Source organism: Thrips palmi, unplaced genomic scaffold, assembly GCF_012932325.1.
Source record: "Thrips palmi isolate BJ-2018 unplaced genomic scaffold, TpBJ-2018v1 HiC_scaffold_1, whole genome shotgun sequence".
NCBI classification, from domain to species: domain Eukaryota; kingdom Metazoa; phylum Arthropoda; class Insecta; order Thysanoptera; family Thripidae; genus Thrips; species Thrips palmi.
This window is the reverse complement of record NW_023144620.1, coordinates 11,390,160-11,416,046: the sequence shown is the minus strand read 5'-3', so window position 1 is coordinate 11,416,046 and position 25,887 is coordinate 11,390,160. Positions and strand designations below refer to the sequence as shown.

The window sequence follows — 25,887 nt, the reverse complement described above, 5'->3', positions numbered from 1 at the left end:
TCGGCTGAGCCGCGCCCGCCGCTCCTCGGAGTCCAACAGCCTGATTCCGGGCGCCGTTTCCGTCGCTCTGTCTCTCTCGCACTCATGGGGCGGCTCGTACAGTTGCGAGAGAGACAGAGCGAGACAAACAACTCTCGGAATCAATCTGCTGCTGGCTCAGGTCGCCGCCTGCAACGCAGCGCAGGCCGTGCCGCCACACTCTCGCGTCGTGAGGGTTGCCTACCCTCCGATTCACAGGCGCTTGCGCAGTCCGTGCGCGGCGGCACACCCGCGCCGCACAGCCGGCGGCGGCCGAAACTCTAAACGCGTTTTGAGCTACAGAGTCGCTAAACAGGACTCGAACCGAACGTGTGACCCTACCAAGGGACTCCTCGTTCGGACAGCAATCCATTGGTGGGGTCCCACGTTCGGTTCGAGTCCCATTTGGCGACGCTGGAGCTCAAAACGCGTCCGGGATTTTGACGGCCTCCACCGGTCTTCTGTGCCACGCCCCCGCCCTCAGCGCACCGCGCGCCGTGCCGTAAATCCCGGCGGCACCGCGGCGGTCCGTATTTCAGACAGCAATGGCGGCGGAACTTTTTATTAGCGCCACCAGAGCGCGCGGCAGAGCGGCAGTGCGGGGGTGTTCATAGGTGTGGGTCTAGTGTCGGCGATGCCAAGCACTGTGAAGCTGTCGTATAACGTGGCAGGCGTAGCGGGGCGGGGCGGGGCGGGGCGCGGCGGGGCAGGGCGTGGCTTCTGCCTGATGTGGGGACGTATCATCGCCAACGCTATGGCAGATATCAAGGTTTACGAGCTGCAGTAAAGCGATCAGTGGAACCGGCAATGTGGACGCGCCGCGCGGAGTTGAACGGAACGGAACACAGCTAAGCGGGCGTCGTTGTCGTAAATCCAGTGTACAAGGCGGCGGCGAGTGCGAGCGAGCGAGAGAAACGAAAAAAGTGGAGCTTCGAGAAACGGTTGTAATACGACCAATGCTACTACTCTGGAGTTTTGCGCGCGCTCCGCTCCAGAAGGTGGGTCTTCTTCGTGTCGAAACTTTTCGCAGGTTTATAGTGGAGCCCCACAGCCACACCGTCTACTTTATGGCAGTCGAGCTGTCGGGGAGCGAAGGCTTCGTTTCTCACTCTCGTTCGATTAAAGCTACAGTAGGCGCAATGATGCGGCGCACCACAGTGGGCCTAAAGACCTGTGGATGTGGCCAAAAATTCTAGACGCGTTTTCAGCTCCAGAGTCGCCCGACAGGACTCAAACCGAACTTGTGACCCCACTAATAGATTCCTCGTTCGGAGAGCAATCCAATGGTGCGGTCACACGATTGGTTCAAGTCCCATTCAGCGACTCTGTTGCTCAAAACGCGTCTAGATTTTTGTCTGCCCCCGCACCGGCCTTCTCTGGCGCACTGTGCTCCCGTCTGTACCTACAGTGGGAGCAGGGGCAAGCAGCCCTCCTTTTCTTGATTTCACGTGACAGTTCACTTAGCCAAAGATTGCAACTCTGCCCGGCACGGCGCGGCGCGGCACGGCACGGCACGGCACGGCGCTAGGTCGTTCCGCGGCAACCCCTCCACTCCAGATAAGACGGTCCCTGCGGTCCCTGCGGTGCCGGCAATACGCCCATAATGACACGTGTCTTCCCGCATGCTAATGAGGGCCGGGCGGAATCTCCGCGCCACAGCTTGGAGGGGGAGGGGGAGGGGGAGGGGAGACCCCTGCAGGGTGCTTCATGGCCGCTCACAGGAGGGCCACCACCTCCCGGGAGCACTTCTGATTTGTTGTCATGGATGACCAAATTTTCTATGCGACAGTTGAAAATGATGTCGTTGACAAATCAATCAAATCAACAGCATCGTCAATGTGATGACACTGATATTCATCGTCTAAGAGAGACACCCTTCAATTTGTCGCAGTCAAATGACAGCGGCGCGGGTAGCGCTCCGAGAGGCGCGTCTTTCTCCGACCGAGTGCGCAGTGGGCCAGAAGACCGGTGGAGGTTTTGAGCTCCGGAGTAGCTAAATAGGACTCGAACCGAACGTGTGACCCCACCAATGGATTCCTCGTTCGGAGAGCAATTCATTGGTGGGGTCACACGTTCGGTTCGAGCCCTGTTCAACGACTCTGGAGCTCAAAACGCGTCCGGTATACACCGCCTCCGCCGGTCTTCCGGCCCACTGTGGCAGCCATGCACTGCAAATCGACGCCTTTCCCACCCGTTCCTTTGGTTTAATTTTACACGGATGAGAGCGAAGCGGGGCGGGGAGCGGAGTGAGGGCGAGCGACCTGAGATTCGCTGCTCCACTGGGCGGGGAGGCTGGCGTGCCCTCGGTGCCCTCGGTGCGGCGGTAGTTTACGCTCCGCGTGCCGTGCCGTGCTGCCGTGGAGCGGCGTCGTGCGCGGCATGCCAATGACGGCCATCTTGGAGCCCCGGAGGACGAACCCGCCAAGCGCCGCCAAGCCGCCAACGAGGCCGGCTTTCAAATTCTGCCTGTAGCCCGTCGCTCTTTTCAGACACTTTTGTCGGCGAGCGGAGGAGCCAAAATATCATGTGTGACTATGTGACAAAATGATGGGCAGGCAGTCCCGCACCGTTCCTCTCTGGCCTGCAAGGAGCATAGTGTCTGCCGCGACGGCACACCGCGGGGTCGGGGTTTCTGGCCCACCTGCAGGCCGTGGTACCATGGTACTTGCATGCTGTAGATTTTTGATCAGAGTGTTCGGAAACGAGTTTCATTCGCACTGATGAGATAGCAATTTAAAATGGAGTTGCATGCTGGTGTGGTGGCAGGACACCAGCGTTCAAATCCGAAAGGTTGACCTGGTTGTTCATGTTCGCACCGCGGCGGGGAAGTCTCGGCCGTCTCGGCGCTCCCGCCTCGGCGCCCCCAGCGCCCTCTGTGCGGCAGCCTCCGGCAACGCGGAGCGCGGAGCGCGGAGCGAAACATGGCGAGGCGTGGCGTCGATACTCCGACCGCCGGGCGCCGGGCGCAGACTCTGCCGCGCGGAGTATCGCCAGTGTAGGGCGCGCGGCGCGGGCGATAGAGAGAGGGTAAAAGGAGTCAAACGCATCTCTTCCTCAGTCATCCCTTTATTATTTTACGACAAGTCAGTCAGACAAGACAGCATCAGTCTAGAGATGACAACATACTCACTCTAGCAAACATAGACGCTTTGGCACGGGCGGCGAGGTGGTGGCGCTCGGGGTAGTGGCGTTGGCGGTCTTGGAGTAGGGAAGGTCCGCCCTACTTCCGCTGGCGGTGTTTGGGGCGCTCGGCGGGAGGAGGGCACTCAGTAGTGCCCCAGGCCGTGCCCGAGGGAGAGGAGCGTCGGCGCGGCGTGCACCACGGGGGCGGCGATCACGGCCTTGTGGACGATCTGCAGGGACGACAGTCAGAACCATGAGGCAGTGTTACCACACGAGTGGGCAAAAGTCCTCACGATAAGCGTCCGCCAGTGTCCAAAGGGTTGCCAACCTCAGACTTCAGACTATCTCTGTCGCACTCATGGGGCGCTCCGGAAGAGAGACAGCGAGAAACCGCTCTTCTGAATCGCTCGTCTGATGTTCGCAACCCATTCGGCAAGGATAAAAACTGAGGTTTTCTGTGTCTTACTGTGGCAACACTGTTCATTCTCACCTGTGGGTGCACGGCGTGGCCGGAGTTGGTGACGACGGCGTTGAAGCCGTTGTGGTCGTCGGCGGTGTAGTGCACGGTCCTGGTGGTGCCGTCGGGCTGCAGCAGCGAGTACTCGCCCTTCACCACGTCACCGTCGCGCTCCTCCGCGGCGCTCTTCACGTCGCCGGTGTGCGAGTCGTGGACGCCGTACTTGTAGGCGTAGCGCGGGTGTGCCTGGGGGAGCGAACGTGACAAGGAAAGCAGTGGTGATTGCTGGAAACGGAGTCCGGCGGAGCTGCAGACGGATTCCGAGAGTCGTTTCCGTCGCTCTGTCTCTCTCGCTCGCACTCACGGGGCTCTCCGTAAGGGTGCGAGAGAGACGGAGACAGCGGGGGCACTCACGATGGGCTCGGCCTTGATGATGGGCGCGTGCGCGACGGCGATGTGCGGCGCCAGGGCCAGGGCAGGCAGGGCGGGCGCGTGGCCGATGGAGATGTAGGAGGAGCCCAGGTCCACGGGCACGCCGTGCACGGTGGCGACCAGCGCCAAGCCGCACAACACCTGCGGCACCACGATCGCGAGTTAGAGCATGAACCTGGCGAGCGATTCCGCTACCCGCGCCTTTCGCTCTGTCTCTCTCGCAGTCATGGACTGTGCCTTAGGAGTGCGAGAGAGGCGGAGCGAGAAGGGCGGGCGATTGAATAGCTCGACTGCCTCCGTTGCTCCGCACGCTGCTGGCCTGTCGGTGGACTACGCTGGACCACTGCAGTGTGTTCGACTTCAACTGTCTCTCTGTCGCAGTGCAGGAGCGCCGCCTGACCTCGGTGACGCGTCGGTGCGGCTTCCAAACTAGGTGAGTCCAGGTGCCTGACGAGATCAGAAAGATCGGCAAAAAACGAGGCTGCAAACTCTGTAGTTGTTCAGACAGATCGATTTGCGTCTCTGAAGATTGGTGTGGTGCCTAAGTAGGCTGATTCCGAGAGTCACTCACATCGCTCTGTCTCTGTCGCACCTGCAAGGGACGCCGCATGAGGGCGAGAGAGACAGATAGCGATGAAACCGACTTTCAGAATCAGTCTGCAGCCAAGATGGTCTGCCATTGGATATTGCCATGGGACTGCATAGCGTCGACAGGTCGTCCGTCCACCGGGGCACTAGATCGCCACACCACTCCAATCAGCAATGACAGCAGCCTTTTGAACCTGTCACCACTGCTACCTAACCTACTCCCTGCGGCGCAGTAGACTGATTCCGAGAGTCGTTTTGGTCGCTCTGTCTCTCTCGCACTCATGGGGCGTCCCGTGTAGGTGCGAGAGAGACAGAGCGACGAAAACGACTCTCGGAATCACTCTCCTGGCGGCGCTCCCGCGTGTGCGGCTTGGCGGCCGTCCTCGCCGAGGCCCACTCACCTGTAGAAGGGCCATCATGTCTGCAGAGGCGATGATCCGCGTCCTCCCGCCGTCTCCGCCACCGCCAGTCTGGACAGCGCCGCCGGCAAGTGCGTCTCTTATAGCCGCGTCGACGCCGAGCCCCGCCGTGCCGCGCTGGGCCGCCCCTGGGCCGCCCCTGCGCCCCACCCCCGTCGAGACGGCCGCGCGGTGCACGCGTGACGCGTGACGAGGGCGATTGACCGATCCAGAGCGATCGGATTGTGGCGGCCGGAGGGCGGCGGGGGTGGCGGTCCCTAGGGACTAGACCGACTGGGCCACCTGCGCCGCGCTGCCAGGCCTTTGGCCAGGCCTTTGGCCAGGCCTTTGGCCAGGCCGCCCCCACGGCCAGCGCCTTATGGGGCCGCGGGCCGCGACCTGTCGCCAGTCCCGCGCTCACTCACTGCGCCACTGCGAACGCACGCCGAGTGCCGCAGGACAGCAGGCCAAGTCCGAACAGTGCTTCGCAGCGCCGTCCCCCTCGCCTCGCACTCCCACAGGACGGCCCGCGAGTGCGAGAGAGACAGAGCGACGAAAGACTCGGTCTGCTGGGCACGCCGCCGCTCGGTAATGACCAGCAACAACCCGGCCGACTCCGACTCTGTCTCCATCTTTTTTCTGCGCGAACCGCGAGTGCGAGACTGCACTACAAAGTGTGAGTGCGTGCGCGCGCGCGTGTGTGTGTGGACTTCCCCGCCCCGCCGATGGCCAGGGCACGCCAGGGCAGCGCTTGATGTCAGTTGCATTCCGATTGCGACTTGACTTGCGACGCGTCGGCATGGCGCTTGCTTCTCGCGTCGCAAGCGGCAACTTGCGCGCGGCTCGGCCGGCACGTCTAGGCACGTCGCGCCGCCCCGTTTCTTAATTATTATTTCGTGTCACCTTGTACGGTGTAGTGGCCGACTGCCCGAACGCAGCGCAGCTAGCGCAGTAGCCGCGCGCGCCAAGCCCCAAGACAGAGGCAAAAGCGCGCGCCTGCCGAGCGATTCCGAAGAATAGTTTAGCCGCTCCTCTCTCTGTCGCACTCATTGCGACAGCGACAGAGCGACGAAATGATTCTATTTCTGCATCGTACGGCTGCTATCTTTTCTTCCATTTTCAAGACTCAGGCGCCTGACTCAGATTGTCACATGCGCCTCAAAATTGGCAAACACATTTTTCTCACATTATTGCACAAAATAAATATTTTTTAAAAAAATAGTCAGGGGTATTGAGGAAAAAACAGTCGGGCAGGTGCTTGCTCACAAGTGGACAATTTTATTTGATTAGCTTCTTCCTTGACAAACATTTTGAAAAATTATTTGATTGTTGCGTGTAAATCTGATTTTACACTATCACTTTTTACACTTGTTACTTTTTCACTTTTTTACATTTACACTTTTCAGTCTGGAATTGAGTATCAATTAATACTATGCAAAACAATTGCATAAGCACAGAACAACACAGTTCCTTCAATATAAGAAACGAAAGGGAGGAACATTTAATTTATCACAGACAGTGAGCACAATCTAAATTAATAGGTAAAATTACACATAAAAGAATATGTACACTCCCTCTTGACCTTTTGGTAAATTTACAAATAATAACCCTAGTTAAAATAATAAAGGCAAATATAAAAGAAAGAAGATTCAAGGTTTATCATTAGGTAAGTCTGTTTTTATGCTGAGCAAAATGTTCATTCAAACTTGCCTGTACAACAATAGAGTATCTTTCAAGTATTTTCTTTTCTTCATCGCTGATTCTATCCACAGTGCACTGCAAAAGAAACAGAACATTATTATTCTGAATACTTTTATGAGCTTGCTTTGAGGAAGATTAATATAGACTTGTATTTTACCCAGTGAACTTTCAAGCCCTTTAATGTCATAAGTAGCAGAGGAAGTAAATCACGCTGATTGCTCCATGTCGGATGAGTAGAACTCCATCGTGTTGTTGAATGGTTACATTCCACAATGTCGCAGGAACATGAATAGAATTTAGGGTATACCAAGGAAAATGCTCGTTCTTTCATTAGTTTAACCAATGGTTGACATGAAGAAATTACCATCAAGCACACTGCACCTGAAAACACAGGCACAAAATAAAAAAAAAATTAATTGGTTTAGATGGGTAGTGTCCTAGAATAACTAAAAGTGAAAATTGTGTAATGTATGTATCATGAATGCTTGGTATCGAACACTTTTTATCAAAATTACATACCAGATGCTTCTCTATAAAGGCTTTTAACTAACTCAATGCCGAACAACACAGCTCTTATTTCAGCCTCTGTTTTCACATCTACCATTTTTCGATTAGAAACAAAATTATATTCATTTTGACTGTAAAATTTTAAAAAGACCAAATTAATTGTAAGTAAGGGACTAAGGAGGTTTATCAGTTGATTAAACATAATTACTAACAACTCATCTCCGATGTAAACACCTGATGTAGCTGCTATACCAGGCACAGGTTTATATAATTTCTTGAATGCACAGCTCAAGAACATTAAAACTCTTCCCTGATCATCCCGATGAAGGTCAACTTCTCTTTTTATCACAAAATTTAAGGGACTATGTTGGCCATCACCATGCTCTGCTGAACTCTTTCCATTGTGATTTGTACTTTGAACTTGTTCTCTTGTCTCCTGGAGTGGTTCAGAAGTAGAAGTTTCAAAATGGCTGGATTGATTTATGACAGAAGTATCTGCATCATTGAGTTGACTAATTTGTTGAATATTTTCGATAGTAGCAGAGTGTTCATGATTATCAAATTCATTGACATGACTGACTTCACTCATGACCAAAGCTTCTGTATCATTTGGATTGTTTCTTTGTCCAATATTGTCAATCGAAGATGATGCATCATTACTCTCAAAATTATTTAAATGGCTAACTTCATTAGTGGCAGAAACTTCAGTACTATTCTGACGGCTACGATGTTGTACATTTTCAACAGTGGTTGCTGTGTTGTTACTCTCAAATTCAGTTATCTGGCTACATTCATTTACCTTTGCACCATTCTGACAGTTATTTTGCTGCATACTTTCATCTACAGCTGCTGGTTCATTATTCTCAGTTCCATTACCACTAGCCAATCCATCGTGACTCGTCAAAGTGTCCGAAGGGGACTCTAGTTCAGGAGTGGCATTTACATTTTCTGATGCATCTTCACATATATTTTCCTCATTTTGCACTTCTAAAGCTGGTTCGTTGTAGCCACTGCTTTCCTCTTCGTCCTTGCAAGGATCTAATCCGTGCGATGTGGCCAGGAACACCTGAGACACTCTTGCTAGACAGGTCTCCAAAGACTCAAGACGATTTTCAAGGCTAGCAAATTTTTCATGTAACGCTCGCACCGATCTTTGAGAGGCATATTGGTAATCTTTGGACGTTTTTCTTCGCTTTGATTCTTTCTTGAACTTTTTCCTACTTTCCTTAGGTGTTTCTGATGTGTTTTCAATAAATATGATGTCGTCTTCTTTGATAGTAATTTCTTCTACTTTCCGTTTCTTCTTTTTCGGTGGGCTAATGGTTTCAACATCTTCAATTTCTATAGGACAGTTGTGAGTGCCCCTTAATGCCATTTCTTAAGACGATAAAATTAGATTTAACAAGAGAAACTCCCGGCCACACAGAAGAGTTAACCACAAAATGCAAAATTTGGCAGATTTGTCCGAGGGCCTTTAACCGTAGAAGCATTATTCGCACGTGAGCCGCAAGCTTCTGCTGTGCGCTGTGCTTCATTACGAGATTACGATGTTACGTTCTTTGGTTAATTGTGAGTATTGATACGTCGAAATGCTAGCACAACTTAAAAAGAGTAACTAGGAATTCACAATTGAAACTTTTCAATATTTCACTTTCGCTTGCACTGTTTTGTAAACAAACTAGATATACCTTGTGTAGGTTAAGTTGTCCTCTTTTTTTTCAGTAAACAGCATCTCGAATGTTTAACAGGTTTTTGTAAATCTAGCTATCATACTTGATTAAAAGTTAATATTTTATTTTTTCCAGCCTGTCTTCGGGTGGGTGTGTCATCTCGTGCACTTCAAGATAATGTAGTGAGCCATGGATACAACTTTTTCAAACCGCAGTTAGCGAGGTGTTTCAGCACAGTTTTGCTTCAAAACCCAAATGGATTTGGCAATGAAGCATCATCCTTACGCAACATTAATATGTTGGATAACTCTCTAAGGTATTGATTGGGTGATAGTGATAAATGATCTCAAGTTTCAATCACCAATAACCATATTTCAAAAGGAATGATGATTGTGTTTCTAAAATCATGTTCTTGTCTTTTTCAACTAGATTACCAGTCCTTGCTCCTCTCCTCCTACAGCAACAATCTCGTACAGTAACTAAATTTTCTTTGGGAAGGGGAAAACGACAAACTGTGAAATCTGTGCCTGCCCGCTTCTACCGACTGGATTGGTGAGCATTGTGTTTAATTTTGACTTTGTTATGTTAAAGGGCTGTTTTTAAATGTTTAAAGTCTTTTGTATAGCATACCTTACGTCGGCCTGAGTCTTTTGGTTTTTGTATTACAGGGGTATCTGGATTCGTCGTATAGCAGGAGCTCACAAAAAATTATGGAAGAAAAGCATGAAGAGAAGAATGCGACTAGAACGACATGTACTTGTCAATTCTACAAGAAGTTACATGTTTGATAAAATGGTGTCCAAGTATTGGCGTACCCCAAAACACTGGGTAGATGACCCTTATGCACCTTACCACAAAAGAGAAGACTATTTCTGCACCAGAAAGGAACCCAGGCCTCTTCCCGCTGGTGTCACTTTCCCTTTAGAGAAATAGTTCTTGTGATTGTATATGACCTGTAACAATGTCCTGCTGTATCGTTTATCTTTTGTTAATAAATTTCTATCCTATATGGACCATATATCGTGTCTTAATTCATTTTATATTGTCTACTCCTGTGACTCCTAGCTTGATACAGTTTCAAATACCAAGGCAATCAGCTATGCCTAAACTATCTAGGAATTCTTGAATTTTTATGATTCTTTGCATGTTGAGCAGGATTCTGAAATTGTGGTGATGTGATTTGAGACAAACAATATTTAAATATTTCTATTGAATGTATTTCAGATTTAGTTTTATTACCTAAAGTCAGTCAAAAGAAATACAAGTTTCCAGATTACTTTATAAAGCAGCCCAAATACATTTTTAATTTGATGGCACAAAGTCTATAATAAACCCACAATACGGTTGAGTACCATTCAAGCTTTATAATTTTCATCCACACTCTTTTCCTGAACATTCTGAAAACTGTCTTCAAACCCATTTAAATTACTACACACACGTTGCAAGGACAGGAATTTCCCCCTGGAACTGAGCTGCTCTCTGCAGGCAAAATGTGTTTTTTGATTTCCTATTAAATATATCTTTGTCATATTGATAACTTATCTTAACAACAAATGAAGCAGATCTGCAGGGTCTGAGGTAGACTCTTGGGTATGTGGTGGCCTTGCGCCTTCAGGTTTGCGGTCCGGCCCTCCTAGAGGCCTAGCTGGACGTCTCTGGGCCGTCCTGGGTGTCCTGAGCTCTTTGCCACATCGGCTACCGGTAGCCGAGCCATCGGTCGAAGGGTCGGGAAGAACGGGGATGGCGGAGTCTTTGAGCTGTTGTATCCGGAAACAGTGCCTTGTCCCTCCTCGCCGACAAGGCCCTGGAGCACGGCAGACGACGCGGTGCCTCGTCTACGCTTCTATCTTTGGTAGTCCTAGCAGGGACGGAGTGGAGTGGAGCGCTCCGAGCGCTGCGGCCGTCGGCCGTTGGCGTTGCCCGTTCACCGCCGCGGCACCAGGCCCAGGGGCAGGGGCTCGTCGCTGGCGGAGGCGGCGCTCAGCGGGCAGACGAACACGGAGCAGTCCCCGCGCCGCACGGCCGTCATCACGGCGGAGAGGTGCACGGCGGCGGCCTCGGGGGCGACTCTGGGCAGCCTGCGGACACGGGGTCAGAGAGTGGGTCAGAGAGTCACACTGTCACTGCGCAGCGGACGAAATGTCGCACCCTTACGGAGAGCCCCATGAGTGCGATAGAGACAGAGCAACGAAGCAACTCGGTAGGTCGAGCTCGCCGCTGAGAAGTTCGAGCAGACCGCCTGCCGGGTAGGCAAAGGCAGACCCGCCGCGCGAGCCTGCCAGTTGGGTGGCCTGCCTGGGCCCCTGCGGGCGCTCCACAGGCCACCACGCGGCAGCGCGGCGTGGCGGCTCTGCCTACCCGCCAGGCGCTGCAGCAGGCTGTTTCCCACTTCGTCGCTCTGTCTCTCTCGCACTCAAGGGGCCGTTCCGTCGGGGTGCGAGAGAGACCGAGCGACGGAGTGAACCTTGGACAGTAACTCACATTGCAAGGAGCGTGGCCATCTTCTTCTCCATGAGCAGCGCCGAGTCAGCGCCCTCCCTGGCGAGGACGTCGCAGAAGACCCTCTGTGCGCAGGGCGTGGAGCCCCACACCGCGGTGGGCGCGCCGAGCTGTGCCGCGCGGAGGGCCAGCTGTCTCCTCTCCTCCGCCAATTCCGCCGAGTCCAACGTGTTGGCCGAGCTGTCCCTGCGCGTTCTTGAGTGTACCCTGTCAACAGAGCGGATCATGTAGGCGCGGAGGTGCAGACATCGACAGAAGGTTAGCTCAAACCGCAGGGATACTTACACCTGTGACTGTGGCTGCTGTTGGTGCTGGTGCTGCTGGTGCTCGTGCTGCCGTTGCGCGTTGACCACCCCGACGACCTGCGCGACCACGTCGGCGTCCGTCACCTGTCTTCCGTTCAGGTCGGCGTTGGGCTCGGCGTTGGAGAGGTACCGCTGCTGTCCGTAGTGCATGGCGGCGAGGGCTCGCTTGTGCTCCATCTCGAGGGCGTCCTCGTCGTCCTCGTCGCTGGCCTCGCTGCGCTTGGCCATGACGTCCACGTCCAGGTAGCGGCCGACCGCCACGGCGCCCAGGCCGAGCGCGGCGCCGCCGGCCACCAGCCCCAGGGCCGGCAGCAGCATGGAGGGCGCGGCGACGCTGCCGAGGCGGTCCTGCGCGCCCTGCACGCCGCGGGTGCCGACGCCGTTGCCGTGCGAGAAGCCCAAGTTCTGCGAGATCTTGGCCGACGCCTCCATGAGCGGGTCGACGACGGGCCGGGCCAGGTCGCTCATGCGCTCCATGCCGGTGTGCATGCTGTCGCGGATCGAGTCGGAGAGGCGCACCCAGAACGGCCGGGAGTCTTCCAGCTGCGGGCAGGACGATGGTTAGCAACTGGGCGGCAGGCACAGGCCGGTAGAGGCAGTCCAAGACGCGTTTTCAGCTCCAGAATCGCTAAATGGGATCCGAACCGAACGTGTGACCCCACCAATGAAATGCTCTCCGAATGAGGGATCTATTGGTGGGGTCACACGTTCGGTTCGAGTCCTGTTATCGACTCTGGAGCTCAAAACGCGTCTCGAATTTTGGCCGCCTCCACCGGTCTTCTGGCCCACTGTGCACAGCACGAGTACTTACGAAGGGCGAGTGCGCTGCCGAGTAGCCGGTGTAGTGCGGGTTGTAGCTGTTGTAGCGGTAGCCGTACCCCATGCCGTAGTCATCCTTGTAGTCGCGGTAGTCCTTGTAGGAGGACGCCGCGTGCGGGAAGCGTTTGACGTACTTGTCGGAGGCCAGGCCGTACGAGTCCTCGAGGGGCTGCACCTTCTTCAGTCGCTGGGGAAGGCTGCGGACAAGTCGAGGCAGGCGTATGAATACTCCGGAAACTGGCGCCTGTGTGCTGTGTCTCTAAAAGCGCGTTTTTACCCAGCAGGTTTAGCAGCCGCCTCCTCGAGTTTCCTGTCAACGCCTGTGAGGTAGGCGATCGCCACGACACGCAACGCGCGGGTGTGCAGACGGTGGCCTACCTTGCCCCTGTCAGGACGACAGGGGCAAGGTAGGCCTCCGTCTCTTCAGCGGTGTGTCGCCCACCGGGCCGGTGGCCTACCTCATAGGCGCTTAAAGGACACGCTCTTGGAGATTTAAACTGACTCAAAGTGTTTTACAAGTCCGTAAGTTGTGTTTTAAGTTCATCCGCTAAAAACTTGGGAGCGGACCTCGCCCAGAGGCAGATTTCAGCTAGTCGGCAACTGCAGCCGCCTCGTATGTATGAATGGATGCTGCTTACCTCTGGACGGGCAGGCTGCTGGCGGTGTTGACGGCGGCCTCGGACGACGACCGCTTAGCGCTGGCGGCCTTGACGGGCTCCTCGGGCTGGTCGAGGCCGGGCTCCCGGGCGTAGGGGCTGCGGTCGGCGTGGATGTCCTGGCCGAAGTAGGCGAGCGCGCGGTCCTGGGTCCTGGAGGGCGCGGGTGCGGGCGGGGCCACCTTGGCGGGCTGCACGCCCAGCTCGGGGTGCGCATACTGCAGCACGGGCGTGCGCACGCCCTGCAGGCCCTCCTCGAAGGACACGACGCGAGACGGGTTGGTGCTCTGCGTGCTGTACAGCACGGCGGGCTGGTAGTGCAGCACGCGCGCCTCGGCTTGCGCCTACACCAGAAAAACAAAAAACATTAGGCGCATACGGAAATACTGTGGAAAGACAGGCGTAGCACAGTGGGCCACGAGACCGGTAGAGGCGGTAAAAACTCTAGACGCTATGAGTTCCAGAGTCGCTGAATGGCACTCGAACCGAACGAGTGACCCCACCAATTGATTGCTCTCCGAACGAGGAATCCATTGGTGGGGTCACACGCTCGGTTCGAGCCCTGTAGCGACTCTTGAGCTCGAAACGCGTCTAGAGTTTTGGCCGCCGGCGTAGGTCTTCTGGCCCACAGTGCGTGGGCGGTAGGGGCGCTCTCACCTCAGTGTTCCGCAGCATGCGGCCGCGCGCGCTGGCCGCGCTGGCTCGGCCTGCCTCCAGCTGGTTGACGGCCCGGATGTACTCGAGGATGCGGCGCTGCTGCTCCGCGCGGCTCTGCAGTCCGTGGAGCTGTCGGCAGGAAAGCGAAATGTCAGCCCGTCAGTGCGCCTGCCTGCGCCAGCCTGCGCCAGCCGCCACCAAATTGGCCCTTTTCCTCGAGGGAGCCGTTTCGAGGGTTGCTTTGGTAGAAAAAAGGAAGATGAAGTGAGCGGGTTAGTTTTTCTTTTTATTGCGCGCCGCGGCGGACGTCAGCGTCGACTTGCTGCAGCATGCTGCGGCCGCAACCTCGGTGCACACTTGGCACCGCGACGACGCGCACCACGCCGTCTACGCCGCAGGCGTCTACCCGTCGACTCGGCCGCGCTGTGCGTCAACAGAATAAACCAGTGGCTGTAACACCCGCATTCATGCACAACCCCCACCGCATGCGCCCCGCCTCCACCGAGACCGTCCCCGACACCCTCCGCGGACTCACCTGGGGCGTGAGGATGGGCGGGGCCACGACGTTGGCGCCGTCCGGGGACGTGGGGATCCAGGGCGACTGGGCCGTGCTCTCGGCGAGCTTCTTGACGACGGCGTCGTTGAGGGACGCGGGCATGGCGGGTGCCGCGGGCGGCGGGTTGCGCGCGGACTTGTCGTCGGCCTCCACGGCGGGGACGGCGGGTGGCGCGACGTACGGGCCCTCTACCAGGGTGTTGTTGATGACCCTGGCGCCGCGCCACGTGTGGATCTTGTCGTCCTCGTCGTCGGGCACCCTCACGCCGGTGATGACGGGCACGCCCTCGTTGTCGATGTGCATCAGGGACCGAGACTTCTTGGGTTCGGCGGCGTTGCCCTTGACGAGCACCGTGGTGGAGCGGATGTTGACGGGCCGCGGCACGCGAGCGCTGGCGCTGGGCGCCTTGGCCAGGCGGGTCGTCGTCGTCGCGTTGGCCAGGCGGGTGGTGGCGTTGGTGGCCGCCAGCCGGGCCTGGGCGACGCCGTGCTGCGCGTGCTCCGTTTGTGGCGGGCTGAGGCTGTGGTTGCGGCCGCGCCGCTTCACCACCAAGGAGGCCACATCGCCGGTGCGGGTGGGGACCTGTGGGCAGCAGTGGCTTTAGTGCAGGCTCAGGGGGACTGCTTAATTAACGCGGTGGTTAGTTTCAGCAGTAGGCCAGCAGAACCGAAATTCGAGTGCCGGTTATCACTCCAGTACACTGATGAAAGTGAGGAGTATTCACTTTCTGCCAAATTACTGGAGTTTGACTCAAAAACTGTCTATTCTGCATCCGGGGGAAAACCTGCCGACGCTCACCTTGATGGTCTCGTAGTCCTCGGGGTTGCCGAGCTCCTTGGCTATTCGGATGGCGGTCCGGGCGTACTGGGCCTTGCTCTTGATCTGGTTGCCGGCGCCGATGACGGCCTCCTGTTTTTCGGGCCGGACGCTGTCGCCCGTGCTGATGACGGCGTAGCTGCCGGCGCCCTGCTTGTTGGTGTCGGCGACGGTGTCACCTCGGCACGCCTGCAGCACCGCCAGCAGCACCACGAGGGCCTGCGGACAGAGGGGAGACTCGAATTAGAAAGGACCAAGGTGGGAAGAGACCTTCTTGGCCGTGGCGCGCGCCGCCAGCATCCAGGCGGGCCGCGGCGCGCGGTGAGCGTCCGGGCGTCCCCCGCCGTGCCGAGCGCCAAGCGCCAAGCGCCAAGCGCGGCGAGCGGCGAGGCTTTGCGTCATTTGGCGCGGCGCGCGGCTGGACTGGGAGGGTGGGCGTCGGGACGCCGGGCGTCGCCGCGCACTTGTTATCGCACTGGCGACGTAATCGCAAAGCGCAGCGCCGCGTCCAAGACCACCTGCCGGCCTGCCCCCGTTACCTCTAACCTTGCTCCCGGCCGTATTACCCCTTTGGCGTACTCCTTGGTCGTACCCTTTGGGCGTACCCCTCGGACGTACCCCTCGAACGTACCCCTCGGACGTACCCCTCGGACGTACCCCTCGGACGTACCCCTCGGACGTACCCCTCGGACGTACCCCTCGGACGTACCCCTCGGACGTACCCCTCGGACGTACCCCTCGAACGTACCCCTCGGACGTACCCCTCGGACGTACCCCTCTGACGTACCCCTCGGACGTACCCCTCGGACGTACCCCTCGGACGTACCCCTCGAACGTACCCCTCGGACGTACCCCTCGGACGTACCCCTCGGACGTACTTCTTGAGCGTATAACACTTGGGCGTACCCCTCGGGCGTTCTGTACCCCTTGGGCGTACCCCTTGGGCGTACCCCTGGGGCATACCCATCGGCCACAGCTTGCCGTGCCTTTGTTTTACGCCGGGACTACCTTACCTCGCTGTCTTCCGCATAGTCTCGGCCTTACACGGTCGTATGAACGCATTGTTCTTTTCCTTCTAGTTTTGCTCCGCTGTGAATGCCACTGCCGCGCCCCGCCGCCTTGCACTCGCCACACCGTTCGTTCACACGGGTGGATCTTCGGCCTGGTGGTGTACAGGGCGTGCCCGGGCGGTCGGCATCGCGCTGCCGCCGTGGCCGAGGCCGTGGCGCTGCCCCGCTGCCATCCACATCCAGGCTCGCATCCAGGCGACAGGGCAGCGGGCAGCAGCCACAGGGTCAAGCACCTACCTACTTTCTCCTTTCTCCCGGTGCCCAGCCCCGCGCCACCCCGCTCGCCGCGCCGGCGAGGACTGGGCATGCTCCGTGCAGCAGAGCAGCAGTGTGGTAGCGGAGCACGGCCTGCAGCAAGGCGGGCAGCGCGGCAGCGCGGCGGGGCCTGGACATGGCCTGGCCGAGTAGAGGCTCTGCAGCCATCTAGCGGCACGGCGCTGCTGGGCTCGATTCGCGGCGCGGCGTGGCACGGCGTGGCACGGTGTGGCACGGCACGGCACGGCATGGCACGGCGCTGCGCGGGCAGCCTACCGGAAACGGAGCGGCGCGGCACGGCGCGATGCAGCAGCACCGGCCAGGCGCACACTTCTCGAGAAACGAAACGGAGGAAGCGGAGAACAAAGACAAAGACAGGAACGAGACGGAGACGAGGAGAGAAGAAAGTCCTCCGTTGTTGTCCTCGCGGCCTTCGGCTGCCTCGGGCCGCAGTGCCGCGCAGTGCAGGGCCTTGCAGTGTGTCGCCGCGTCGCGGTGGTCCGGCGTGCCCAAGGCGTGCCGCTCCCAACGTGCCGGCCACGCCGCCACGCCCCCCCCCCACCTGCCGCGCCGCGCGCACCGCGCACACGTGCGCACGCAGGAAGCCACAAAGGTCGAGATCCTGGCCGCGCCCGTCCGGGGCCCGCGCCGCGGGGAAGGCCCAGGGCTGCCCAGGGCCGAGGAGGCAGCGCGAGCACGTCGAGGTGCCAAGCTGGTAACCAGCGCGGCACTCGGCACGGAGAACGCAAAACGCAATTAAATGTTTTCGCCGGTGGCGTGTCGCTCTGATTAGCCCGCCCTTCTCCACAACAAAGTGAGCTGCTCATCATATTGCAGTCATTAGCATGGACAGCCCCGCCAAGCCTCGCCCCACCCCGCCACGTGAGGTTCGCAGGGAGGGGGCACATGTGAAAGTTACGTGGCAGGATCGAGTGATGGCCGGGTAGGCTCTCATGGCGTGGAGCGCGTCGGAGGGGGAGGGGCGGGAAGGGGCGGGGAGAGGGCGAAAGGGGGTCTGACCGCATGGTTGGCGCGGCGCGGCGCTGACCGGCTCCACCACTGAGTCAGTGAGTCAGTGAGTCAGCCAACCCAGCAGCCAGCCAGCCGGGCGGCCGGCCGAGCAGCCAGGCAGCGCGCAACCGCGGACCCTCGCCCACACCGTTGTCACACCTTTTGCGCATTCAACCTGCGGTTGAACAGTCGCTCCTGTCCCTGGCGATCCACGATCAAGTATCTCTAAAATAAGAGGCATCATTGCATTAAATCCTGCCACGACAGCGCAGGTGTTGCACTGCGTGCTCTTACGGCCACACGCTTGCCGTCTCCGGTTTTATGAAAGGGATTAATGAAATGGACTCAAATAGAAGTCTGCATGCCGCAGGGGCGCAGGCCTCTTCAGTCCACTGCGGTCCACTGCTGATTCGCTTTGTCTCTCTCGCACTCATGGGGCGTCCCACAGGGGTGCGAGAGAGACAGGGCGACGAAGCGATCCCTCGGAATCGGGCGGGAGGCTGCGCGGGACTTGGCAAGTCGGTCACTGCAGGCGTGCAGGCTGCTGCAGACGCACAGGGTGGGGGTCGGTGGGGGTATGCAAGGCGATGACTCACAGGTGCTACTCCCTTCCCACTCCTTGGCAATGCCTTGGCGCTGCGGCCCCTCCCCCTCTCCCACCCCCGCCCCCGCCCTGGTGGCCGGTGGGCCCTCTCGTTGAGCTGATGTAACCGGGGCGGGGCGGGGCGGGCCGGGGCGGGTCGGGGCGGGGCGGGGCGGGGCGGGGCGGGGCGCTTTACCGTCTCACACACTCCGTTCCATTCATGCCGCAGCCGCGCCTGCTCCATTCATTTTCGCTTTCCGGTTTTGCAATAAAATCCGCCGCCGCCGCCAGTTTTTATTGGTGCAGTGGACGCGGAGGGCGGCCCGGCCCCAAGCCCGGGGGCACGGCGACGGCGGCCCCGCCTATATACTGCAGCCAAATAATCGCGGCAGTGAAACTGCTGCAGACTGATTCCGAGAGTCGTTTTCGTCGCTCTGTCTCTCTCGCGCCTGTGCAGGACGCCCCGTGAGCGCGAGGGAGACAGAGCGACGAAAACGACTCGCGGAATCAGCCGGCTGGTGCGGCTTGCGACGATGCGCCGCCGCCGTCGTGCAGGTCGTGACGGCGGCGACGCGACGGCGGCGTGTTCGATCCCCCCTCTGGGATGAGGCAACGCGAGGCGCCACGGCGGGCGAGTACGGCATGGCGCGGCACGGCACGGCACGGCGCGGCGCCCTGTGACGCGGATTATCCCATCGCCGGCACCGCGCAGCAGCGCCGCCGGACTTTCTATTCCATCCATTTCTACTGGGCCGCAACGCCGCGACGCCGCGACGCCGCGGCTCCGGGACTCCGGGGTTCTGCGACGCAGCCCGGCGTCCCGCAGAGTCCCTGATGGTCCCGCGCCAGCCCTCCTTCCTTGTCCTGCTGGGGCGGCACCGGCCACTGCACTGGCGCGGCTCTAGAATTTTGCTAAGGGGCCTACACTAGGTCTTTATATGGACATGCATTTTGTCTACCTTCCAGGCGGCCAATCTAGTACCCCTGGGAGACGCTCCTGCCACTGCATTCATGAACATGACCTGGACCAGGAAATGATTCCATGATCGATGCTTTTTCACCATGACAGCGTGGTGAAACACGTGCGCTTTCATTCATCGAAGGATTGTTTGGTTAACTTCGTCACCTGATGGCGCTTGAAGCTCGCCACCATGAGTAGTACCGTAACAGGGTTAAGTTGTTGAGACAATTTTTTGGGTAAACTTGAGGTACATTTAAAACAACGCGTTGGGACATTTAAAAGGCTATCATCACGGTAAAAACGGTTCCTGTTTTTCCCAGGAACTCCCTGGAAATCGCCTATGTCTCTACCATAGGCTTCCTGGGAAAAGCAGAAACCGTTTATTACCGTGATAAAATCCATGCACTTTTCTTGCTGATCATATTTTTAGACTAGTTCAACAGAGAAGAGTCTCATCAAATGAAACTAGAATCAGAGTTGAGAGCGTTGGTCTCATGTTACCCCTTGCTTTCTCAAGTTACCCGGGTTGACAGTTCTTGTGGTACTTCTCAATCTGGAGTATGGACTGCCTGGAGTATGTCTGCTTGAACCTGCTCGGGCCGCGCAAGTCAGAGGTAATCGGGCCGAGACAGGTCTGCGGGAAGGGCTTCTTATCTTTGTTTCCTTCACAGCAGTAGCTCCAGACTGCTCTCGTCGCTCTGTCTCTCTCGCACTCGGAGGGCGTCCCGTAAGGCCGCGAGAGAGACAGAACGTCGAAAGCGGTGTTCCGAATCGGCCGCTGCAGCTCGCGACACGCGGAGGTCTTTCAAGTGTCAAGTCGTCCGGTCCTCTCTCCGCGGCCACAGCCCCTTCGCGGAGACAATGCCGTGAAACGGCCACCACACTGGGATAGGCCGACGCACGCATGACGGACGGACGGACGGACGGACGCTAACGCGGCACCGTCACGGGCCGCCGTAATATTTTGACGATACCGTTACTGTTACCGCGCGGCCGGCGTGCCGCGGGGAGAGGGGGAGGGGGAAGCACCGGTCAACTCTCACTGGGTGCAGCGGGAAAGGGAAGGGGGAGAGGGGGGCGGCCGGCCGGCGGCGCGGAAAATGCAACATGCGATCACCACCTCTCTCTCGGAATCGCTCGAATCGTCCGCATCGGACTGACCGGCAAACCTTGGTAAATATCAGTCTTTTGCAACACATAGTCGGCCAGAGGTCTTGAGGATGTGGTCATCGGCAGTAGCACGAGGTGAATGCAACTTAGTCTATCTCCTACTGGATAAGGCAGGGAAGTCCTCTGGTTCTACCAAAAGAGACCACAAAGGCAGCCAGACAGCTAAGATAAAAGGCCTACAGGGGGCCAAAAGACAGACTGCCGGCCAGTTTGCGAAAAGGTAACCAAAGGGTAGCCAAAGGGAAGCCGAAAGGTAGTCAAAAGTTAGTCAAAGGGTAGCCAAAGGGTAGCCAAAGGGAAGCCGAAAGGTAGTCAAAAGTTAGTCAAAGGGTAGCCAAAGGGTAGCCAAAAGGTAGCCAAAAAGTAGCCAAAAGGTAGCTAATGAGTAGTCAAAAGCTAGTCTAAGGGTGCTCAAAGGATAGCCAAAAGGTAGCCAAATTAAGGTAGCCAAAAGGTAGCCAAAAGGTATCCAGGTAGCCAAACGGCGGGCAAAAGGCAGGCAAGGGCGGCCAAGCGATGAGAAAGTGGCCGCTAATTGGCCGTTCGCTATGCTGCCTGGACTCACTCCACTTCCCGTCAAACTTTATTAATTAAAACAGTGCGCGCGCCGCCTCCATCGGCGGAAACGCGCTCGTAAATTTTTTGGCAGTGGGCACGCCACGCCCCGCCACGCCCCGTCACCCTTGACACTCTCTCAAAGAAAGTGAATGGCCGAGTGTCACCCGCGGCGTGTGTGAGAGGCGGAAAGGGGGGGGGGGAGTCCACACACGGAAGCGACACGGGGCTCGTCTTCGGCCGCACGGACAGACGGGCCGACAGGACAGAGCGAACAGAACTGTAGAGGGCGATTTCGCCTCTATACAACAAGGTGAACATCCCCTCTACCAGAGCACAGTAATACAGTACAGAGATATGAGAGCAGCGAACTGAAGCCACAACTGAAACACAGCGCAGAGCAGGACTGACTGCATGCAGGCAGATAGAACGGCTGGACACAATAAGGATAGAGTCACACAGCCAGACAGAAATTCAAATTCAGCAGCTCACTCTAAATGTCCCACTAACAGCACCAACAGCATATTACATTATAGTTCAACAGAAAATCGACAAACTGTCTAAGGTACAACGCATTTTCAGGATTTTCAGAATTTTCTACACCGTGCGTAAGTTACACGAAGTCAGATGCACCCTCATTAATATGAAGAATCTTCACCTGACGATTTTTAGAGTTCCTTGACCAAGATAGCAGAGAAATACTCCCCTGGTGGATCGTTCGGACCCGATCCACCAGGGTCGAGACACGTATTCTTACACCCACTTGACAGGTCAGACAAACAGACACGCTCAAGTTCAAGTCGCTAAACAGGACTCGAACCGAGCGTGTGACCCCAGCAAAGTATTCCTCGTTCGGAGAGCATTGGTAGGGTCGCACACGCTCGGTTCAGTTACTCTGGAGCTCAAAAAACCACCGGGATTTCAACCGCCTGCATCAGACAGGCTCAAGTTCAAGTCCCACCAGGCCATTTTCATTGAACGGGTTCCAGGTGGCAGCCTTCAGGCAATATTGTCTCTGTCCCATTATTTGTCGTGGTTGGAAAACTTAAAAATCTTGTCGCACCGGTGGAAGTCGCCGGCGCAGCTTGGCGCGTGGTCCCGGGGCCCACCTGCGGCACGGCGCCGTCGTGCCTTAGCGTTGGCGGGGCGTGGCGGCGCGTGCCGTCACCAAGGCCGCAGCTGCAGGGGGCCGCCCTCGGGGCCGCCCAGCCGCCGAGGTGCAGCGCGCCGCACCGCCGCCGTGGGATGTCACTACACCGTACACGCGGCCTCCGTCCGTGGCCCCGTCCTCGTAGCCCTCTGAGTTATGGGCCCGGCCCCGATTATGGAAGCATGGGAGCCATCACGGAGCGGCCACGGCTTTCTACCGCCCCGCGGTGCCTTGCGGTGCCGTGCCGTGCCGCCGGGACGCCGATGCATCTTTTTACTTGACCGTTAACCGCCTTTGCTTCTTGCGTCGCCCCGGGCCGGTTCATCTCGTTGAAGCCGCGGCAATTGATTCCTATCCCATTATCGGCTCTTTAATAAATCGTCAGCTCGTTGCGGCGCAGTGAAGCGAGCCAGGACGGGGCTGAGGCCACGCCGACGGGGAGGAGGACAACGCACAGTGGGCCAGAAGACCGGGGCAGGCGGTCAAAATCCTGGACGCGTTTTGAGCTTCAGAGTCGCTAAATGGGACTCGAACCGAACTTGTGACCCCACCAATGGATACACTGAGATTCCAAACGCTATGAGTATAGCGTCAATTGGTGCAATGCAAAAGCATTGCACATGAAGTGCAATGCCTCCCCATTCCCATGCATTAGCATAGGGCCTTTTCGGGATGCATTGCACGTAAGGTGCAATATGGCTGAGGCATTGCACGTATGGTGCGATATCTCAGCTGCATTGCACCACACGTGCTATACTCATAGCGTTTGGAATCTCAGTGTAGCTCTCCGAACGAGGAATCCATTGGTGGGGTCACACGCTCCGTTCGAGGCCTGTTCAGCGACTCAGAGCTTAAAACGCGTCTAGGGTTTTGGCCAACGGCGCTGGTCTTCTAGCCCACTGTGCAACGAAGACAGGACCGAGGCCACAGACAAGAGACAACCAGTGCTCCGTGACAAAGAGAGACAACCCAGTGGTTGACCTCTGGCTTGGCGCCTGGTGGGCTTGGCGCCTGCGTAACGATCAATTGTGGTGCCCGTAATGGTAATGGTAATTGCGGATAAGCAAACGAGACACCGGAGTGTGGCGGGTCGGCCTATCCGCGCCTGGCGGCACGCCGGCGTCGAAGGCAAGCCACAACAACCGGCGCCGGCGTGGTGGTGCCATCGGCACGCCGCGTCCACCAAGACGGTGGCCTTCTTCTGGTGGCGCGGAGCCTCGCGTGCTGCCGTTCGATCACGGCGGCAGCCCCGGGAAAAAGCAGCGCGACCCGAAGCACGCCTCGAAGCGGATGACCCGCAAGGCTAAACAGTGCTGCTTTCTTGTCTCTCTCGCGTCTTCTTCAGCGCGCCGCACGAGTGCGAGGGAGATGGAGCGACGCAAGCTCTGTTGTTGTTCGGGAGCAGCAATACTGGGCCAGACTCTCCGAAGTCCACTAAGGGGCGCAACCGTCACAAGCCTTGCTTTATTGGGCAGGGGCCATGTCGTGTGAGGAGACCACGTACAGTGGGCCAGAAGACCGGTGGAGGCGGACAAAACTCTAGACGCGTTTTGAGCTCCAGAGTCGCTAAATGAGACTCTAGCTAAGCGTGTGACCCCTCCAATGGATTGCTCACCGAAGGAGGAATCCATTGGTGGGGTCACACGATCGGTTCGAGCCCTGTTTAGCGACGTCTAGAATTTTGACCGCCCCCACCGGTCTCCCGGCCCGCACTGTGCGGCGGTAAATGTCACCGCTAACGAAACAACCCCAGCGCAGCCCAGAGGAACGACGTATAAAATTTGACATTTTTTTTGCCCGCTCTTCACGCTGGCTGCTCCACTGCTTTCCACTCACCTGCCAGCAGACGACGCGTTGCTGTCTCATTTTCTCCAAGGCTGCTCGCCGCACTAGTGCTGCGCACGCTGCGCACGCCACTCTCGGCGCACTCACACACTGCAATCACTCGGTGCACTTCACTGGCCGCTTGTCGCTTGACACGCACACTCACACTGTTGCACTCTCACAAATCACTCGCGAGCGCGCTCACGCACACGCACTCATAAATAAATTAATAAATAAGGTAAATAATAAATAGAAATAAATAAGGCGACCGGTGTGCGTGGTTCACATGGTGTCTGGGGAGGGACTGAGCCGGGCCGGGCCGCCGCGGCTCCAAGCGCCGCGCCGTGGACGCCCCGCCTGCCCCCTCCACCGCGCTACCCCCGCCGCCAGCCCCCGCCACCGTACGCCCGGACGCAGGGGTGGGGACCTCCACAGGCACCTCGGGGCGGAGAGGGGAGGGGTCACTTTCAGACAGGTTGGTGGACGGAAATAGTGACTGGTTCATTGAGTGATGGAGAAGGGGAGGGGGTCACTTTCAGACACACACTTAAAACTCTACAAAGAACTGTTCTTTGTAATACGAAGAAAACGGCGGCTTCGCAGCCTGCGAAGGAAATTGTTTGTAATACGAACAATTTTCTTCGTAATACAAAGGAAAAATTCTTCGTAGCCTACGAAGAACTTCTTCGCAGCCTGCGAAGGATTTTTCCTTTGTATTACAAAGAAAATCGTTCGTATTACAAACGATTTCCTTCGCAGGCTGCGAAGCCGCCGTTTTCTTCGTATTACATAGAGCAGTTCTTTGTACGAATTTATCTGTGCAGTTTCCTGAACGGAAGAACAGACCAAAGTAGTGACTGATTCATTGAGTGACGATGAGGGGAGGGGGTCACTTTCAGACAGGTTCATGCACCGAAGTAGTGACTGAGATTGAGTGATTGAGAGGGAGGGTTCCCTTTCAGACAGGTCGATACATTAGACGGAAGTAGTGACTGGGTCATTGAGTGGCGGCGATGTTGATAGAGGTGTTCGTGTGAATGAGTCAATCAGGGAAATCTGGCCACTCACTTTTAGTGGACGGTGTGAAGTGCTTCGAGAGGTGTGCCATCGTACGCGCGCATGCCTGTAGAGGCGTCGAGGGCCACAACCTGTCGAGCAGTCCGTTTCTTTCTTTTGGGGCTGCAGACGATATTACCGATAGGATGCGGCTCTTTACACGCTCAAGGAGTCAAGCCTTTCAGACCGTTGCAGTTGTATCTTGACGCCACTGAGTGGTCGCCACTTTGAAATTTCGACCCGCCCATATCCAAACGTGTAAAGTGCACAGAGGTCACTCAAATTTTCTGTGTGGCTTGGTAACAGTTTGAGATGAGTGGTTTCGTTCTAAACTCCGTTTCTGTTCCGTATGTTTTCGTGGCGGTGGGGTGGAATAGCCGGTCACCCAGTGGCGATGGACTAGCACTCGCTGCTGGTCAGTGCACTGGAAGTGCCGGTCAGTGTTTGCCGGTCTCCGGGATGACGCAAGGCACAAGAAGGCGAGGCCCCTCGTGCGTGAGGCTAGGCGGCTGGGCGTCAGGCCGTCGGGAGCCGCGGCACGACGGACCTTCGTTTTCATTTGGACGCCTTTGGACGCCTTTGGAGCGGTCGCCTCGAAATGGAGTCCGCGTGACTTGCGCTTTGCCGAGCCTTTCAAAAACTTTTCCAAAAATAGTTAGTGGATCGAAGTGGCGGCGTGCGTCAGTGGAGCAGGACGGTATTGGAGCAAGTGGGGCGAACCTCTTGCGCGGAAATGGAATTATCGGACTCCCTTTCTGGGGAATGACAACATTTGAAACTCCTGACACGTCACAGCACAGTCGGCTGAGGCGTTCAGAAGATCACGAAACAGCAAAGTGCCAGCCCCGGCGCTCAATTAGGAGATTCCGAAGTGTTACTGTTGCCAGTTCGCTGCGCGTTACTGCGGGAGAACAGCGACGCGTGTCCGAAATCCCTCCAATCGCCTTCGGCTCGCCTTCGGCGATGACGAGTGGGGCTCGCAGTGAAAGCACTGCACGGCGAACGGCACGGAATGGGCAGGTGTCAAACTACAAGCCGACCCCACGCGAG

The 25,887-nt window shown here is 57.1% G+C and overlaps 4 protein-coding genes across 5 annotated transcripts; 1 reads left to right on the top strand and 3 right to left on the bottom strand.

The window, feature by feature from the left end:
- Nucleotides 1-3,066: 3,066 nt before the first annotated feature.
- On the bottom strand, nt 3,067-5,148 carry LOC117644096 (cuticle protein 8-like). 2 transcript variants are annotated; one of them, XM_034383297.1, is made up of 4 exons: nt 5,020-5,148; nt 4,013-4,171; nt 3,632-3,844; nt 3,067-3,383 (listed from the first exon to the last, which is right to left on the bottom strand). In XM_034383297.1, exons 1-4 carry the CDS (start codon nt 5,035-5,037, stop codon nt 3,285-3,287), a joined length of 489 nt encoding a protein of 162 aa, XP_034239188.1. In that variant the 5' UTR covers nt 5,038-5,148; the 3' UTR covers nt 3,067-3,284. The 2 variants fall into 2 exon arrangements, with proteins under 2 accessions (XP_034239188.1, XP_034239198.1); XM_034383307.1 differs by having other exon boundaries at nt 3,067-3,371.
- A 1,123-nt stretch (nt 5,149-6,271) lies between these two features.
- On the bottom strand, nt 6,272-8,720 carry LOC117644060. The gene is made up of 4 exons (XM_034383249.1): nt 7,437-8,720; nt 7,237-7,355; nt 6,875-7,098; nt 6,272-6,792 (listed from the first exon to the last, which is right to left on the bottom strand). The coding sequence occupies exons 1-4, from the start codon at nt 8,597-8,599 to the stop codon at nt 6,679-6,681; spliced, it is 1,620 nt and encodes a 539-aa protein (XP_034239140.1). The 5' UTR covers nt 8,600-8,720; the 3' UTR covers nt 6,272-6,678.
- Nucleotides 8,642-9,912, top strand: LOC117644086 (39S ribosomal protein L35, mitochondrial). The gene is made up of 4 exons (XM_034383285.1): nt 8,642-8,793; nt 9,030-9,210; nt 9,324-9,446; nt 9,563-9,912. Exons 1-4 carry the CDS (start codon nt 8,772-8,774, stop codon nt 9,825-9,827), a joined length of 591 nt encoding a protein of 196 aa, XP_034239176.1. The 5' UTR covers nt 8,642-8,771; the 3' UTR covers nt 9,828-9,912.
- Nucleotides 9,913-10,089: 177 nt separating this feature from the next.
- LOC117644051 lies at nt 10,090-24,071 on the bottom strand. Its single transcript, XM_034383240.1, has 9 exons — nt 23,794-24,071; nt 15,185-15,421; nt 14,366-14,968; nt 13,831-13,959; nt 13,156-13,517; nt 12,510-12,714; nt 11,679-12,241; nt 11,376-11,600; nt 10,090-10,972 (listed from the first exon to the last, which is right to left on the bottom strand). The coding sequence occupies exons 1-9, from the start codon at nt 23,821-23,823 to the stop codon at nt 10,819-10,821; spliced, it is 2,508 nt and encodes an 835-aa protein (XP_034239131.1). The 5' UTR covers nt 23,824-24,071; the 3' UTR covers nt 10,090-10,818.
- Nucleotides 24,072-25,887: the final 1,816 nt, after the last annotated feature.

Bases quoted from the DNA above. Each gene is read 5' to 3' on its own strand.
- LOC117644060 (XM_034383249.1), bottom strand. From the start codon at position 8,599: ATGGCATTAAGGGGCACTCACAACTGTCCTATAGAAATTGAAGATGTT. The intron at 7,356-7,436 runs GTTAGTAATTAT...AAAATTTTACAG, and splicing joins GTTTACATCGGAGATGAGTT to TCAAAATGAATATAATTTTG. The intron at 7,099-7,236 runs GTATGTAATTTT...CTGTGTTTTCAG, and splicing joins CCTTTATAGAGAAGCATCTG to GTGCAGTGTGCTTGATGGTA.
- LOC117644096 (XM_034383297.1), bottom strand. The intron at 3,845-4,012 runs GTGAGTGCCCCC...TCGCTCCCCCAG, and splicing joins TCATCAAGGCCGAGCCCATC to GCACACCCGCGCTACGCCTA. The intron at 3,384-3,631 runs GTGAGAATGAAC...TGGTTCTGACTG, and splicing joins GCCACGCCGTGCACCCACAG to TCGTCCCTGCAGATCGTCCA.
- LOC117644086 (XM_034383285.1), top strand. From the start codon at position 8,772: ATGTTACGTTCTTTGGTTAATT. The intron at 8,794-9,029 runs GTGAGTATTGAT...TATTTTTTCCAG, and splicing joins GTTACGTTCTTTGGTTAATT to CCTGTCTTCGGGTGGGTGTG. The intron at 9,211-9,323 runs GTATTGATTGGG...TTTTTCAACTAG, and splicing joins ATGTTGGATAACTCTCTAAG to ATTACCAGTCCTTGCTCCTC.
- LOC117644051 (XM_034383240.1), bottom strand. From the start codon at position 23,823: ATGAGACAGCAACGCGTCGTCTGCTGGCAG. The intron at 15,422-23,793 runs GTGAGTGGAAAG...CTCTGTCCGCAG, and splicing joins AACGCGTCGTCTGCTGGCAG to GCCCTCGTGGTGCTGCTGGC. The intron at 14,969-15,184 runs GTGAGCGTCGGC...TGCTGCCCACAG, and splicing joins AGGACTACGAGACCATCAAG to GTCCCCACCCGCACCGGCGA.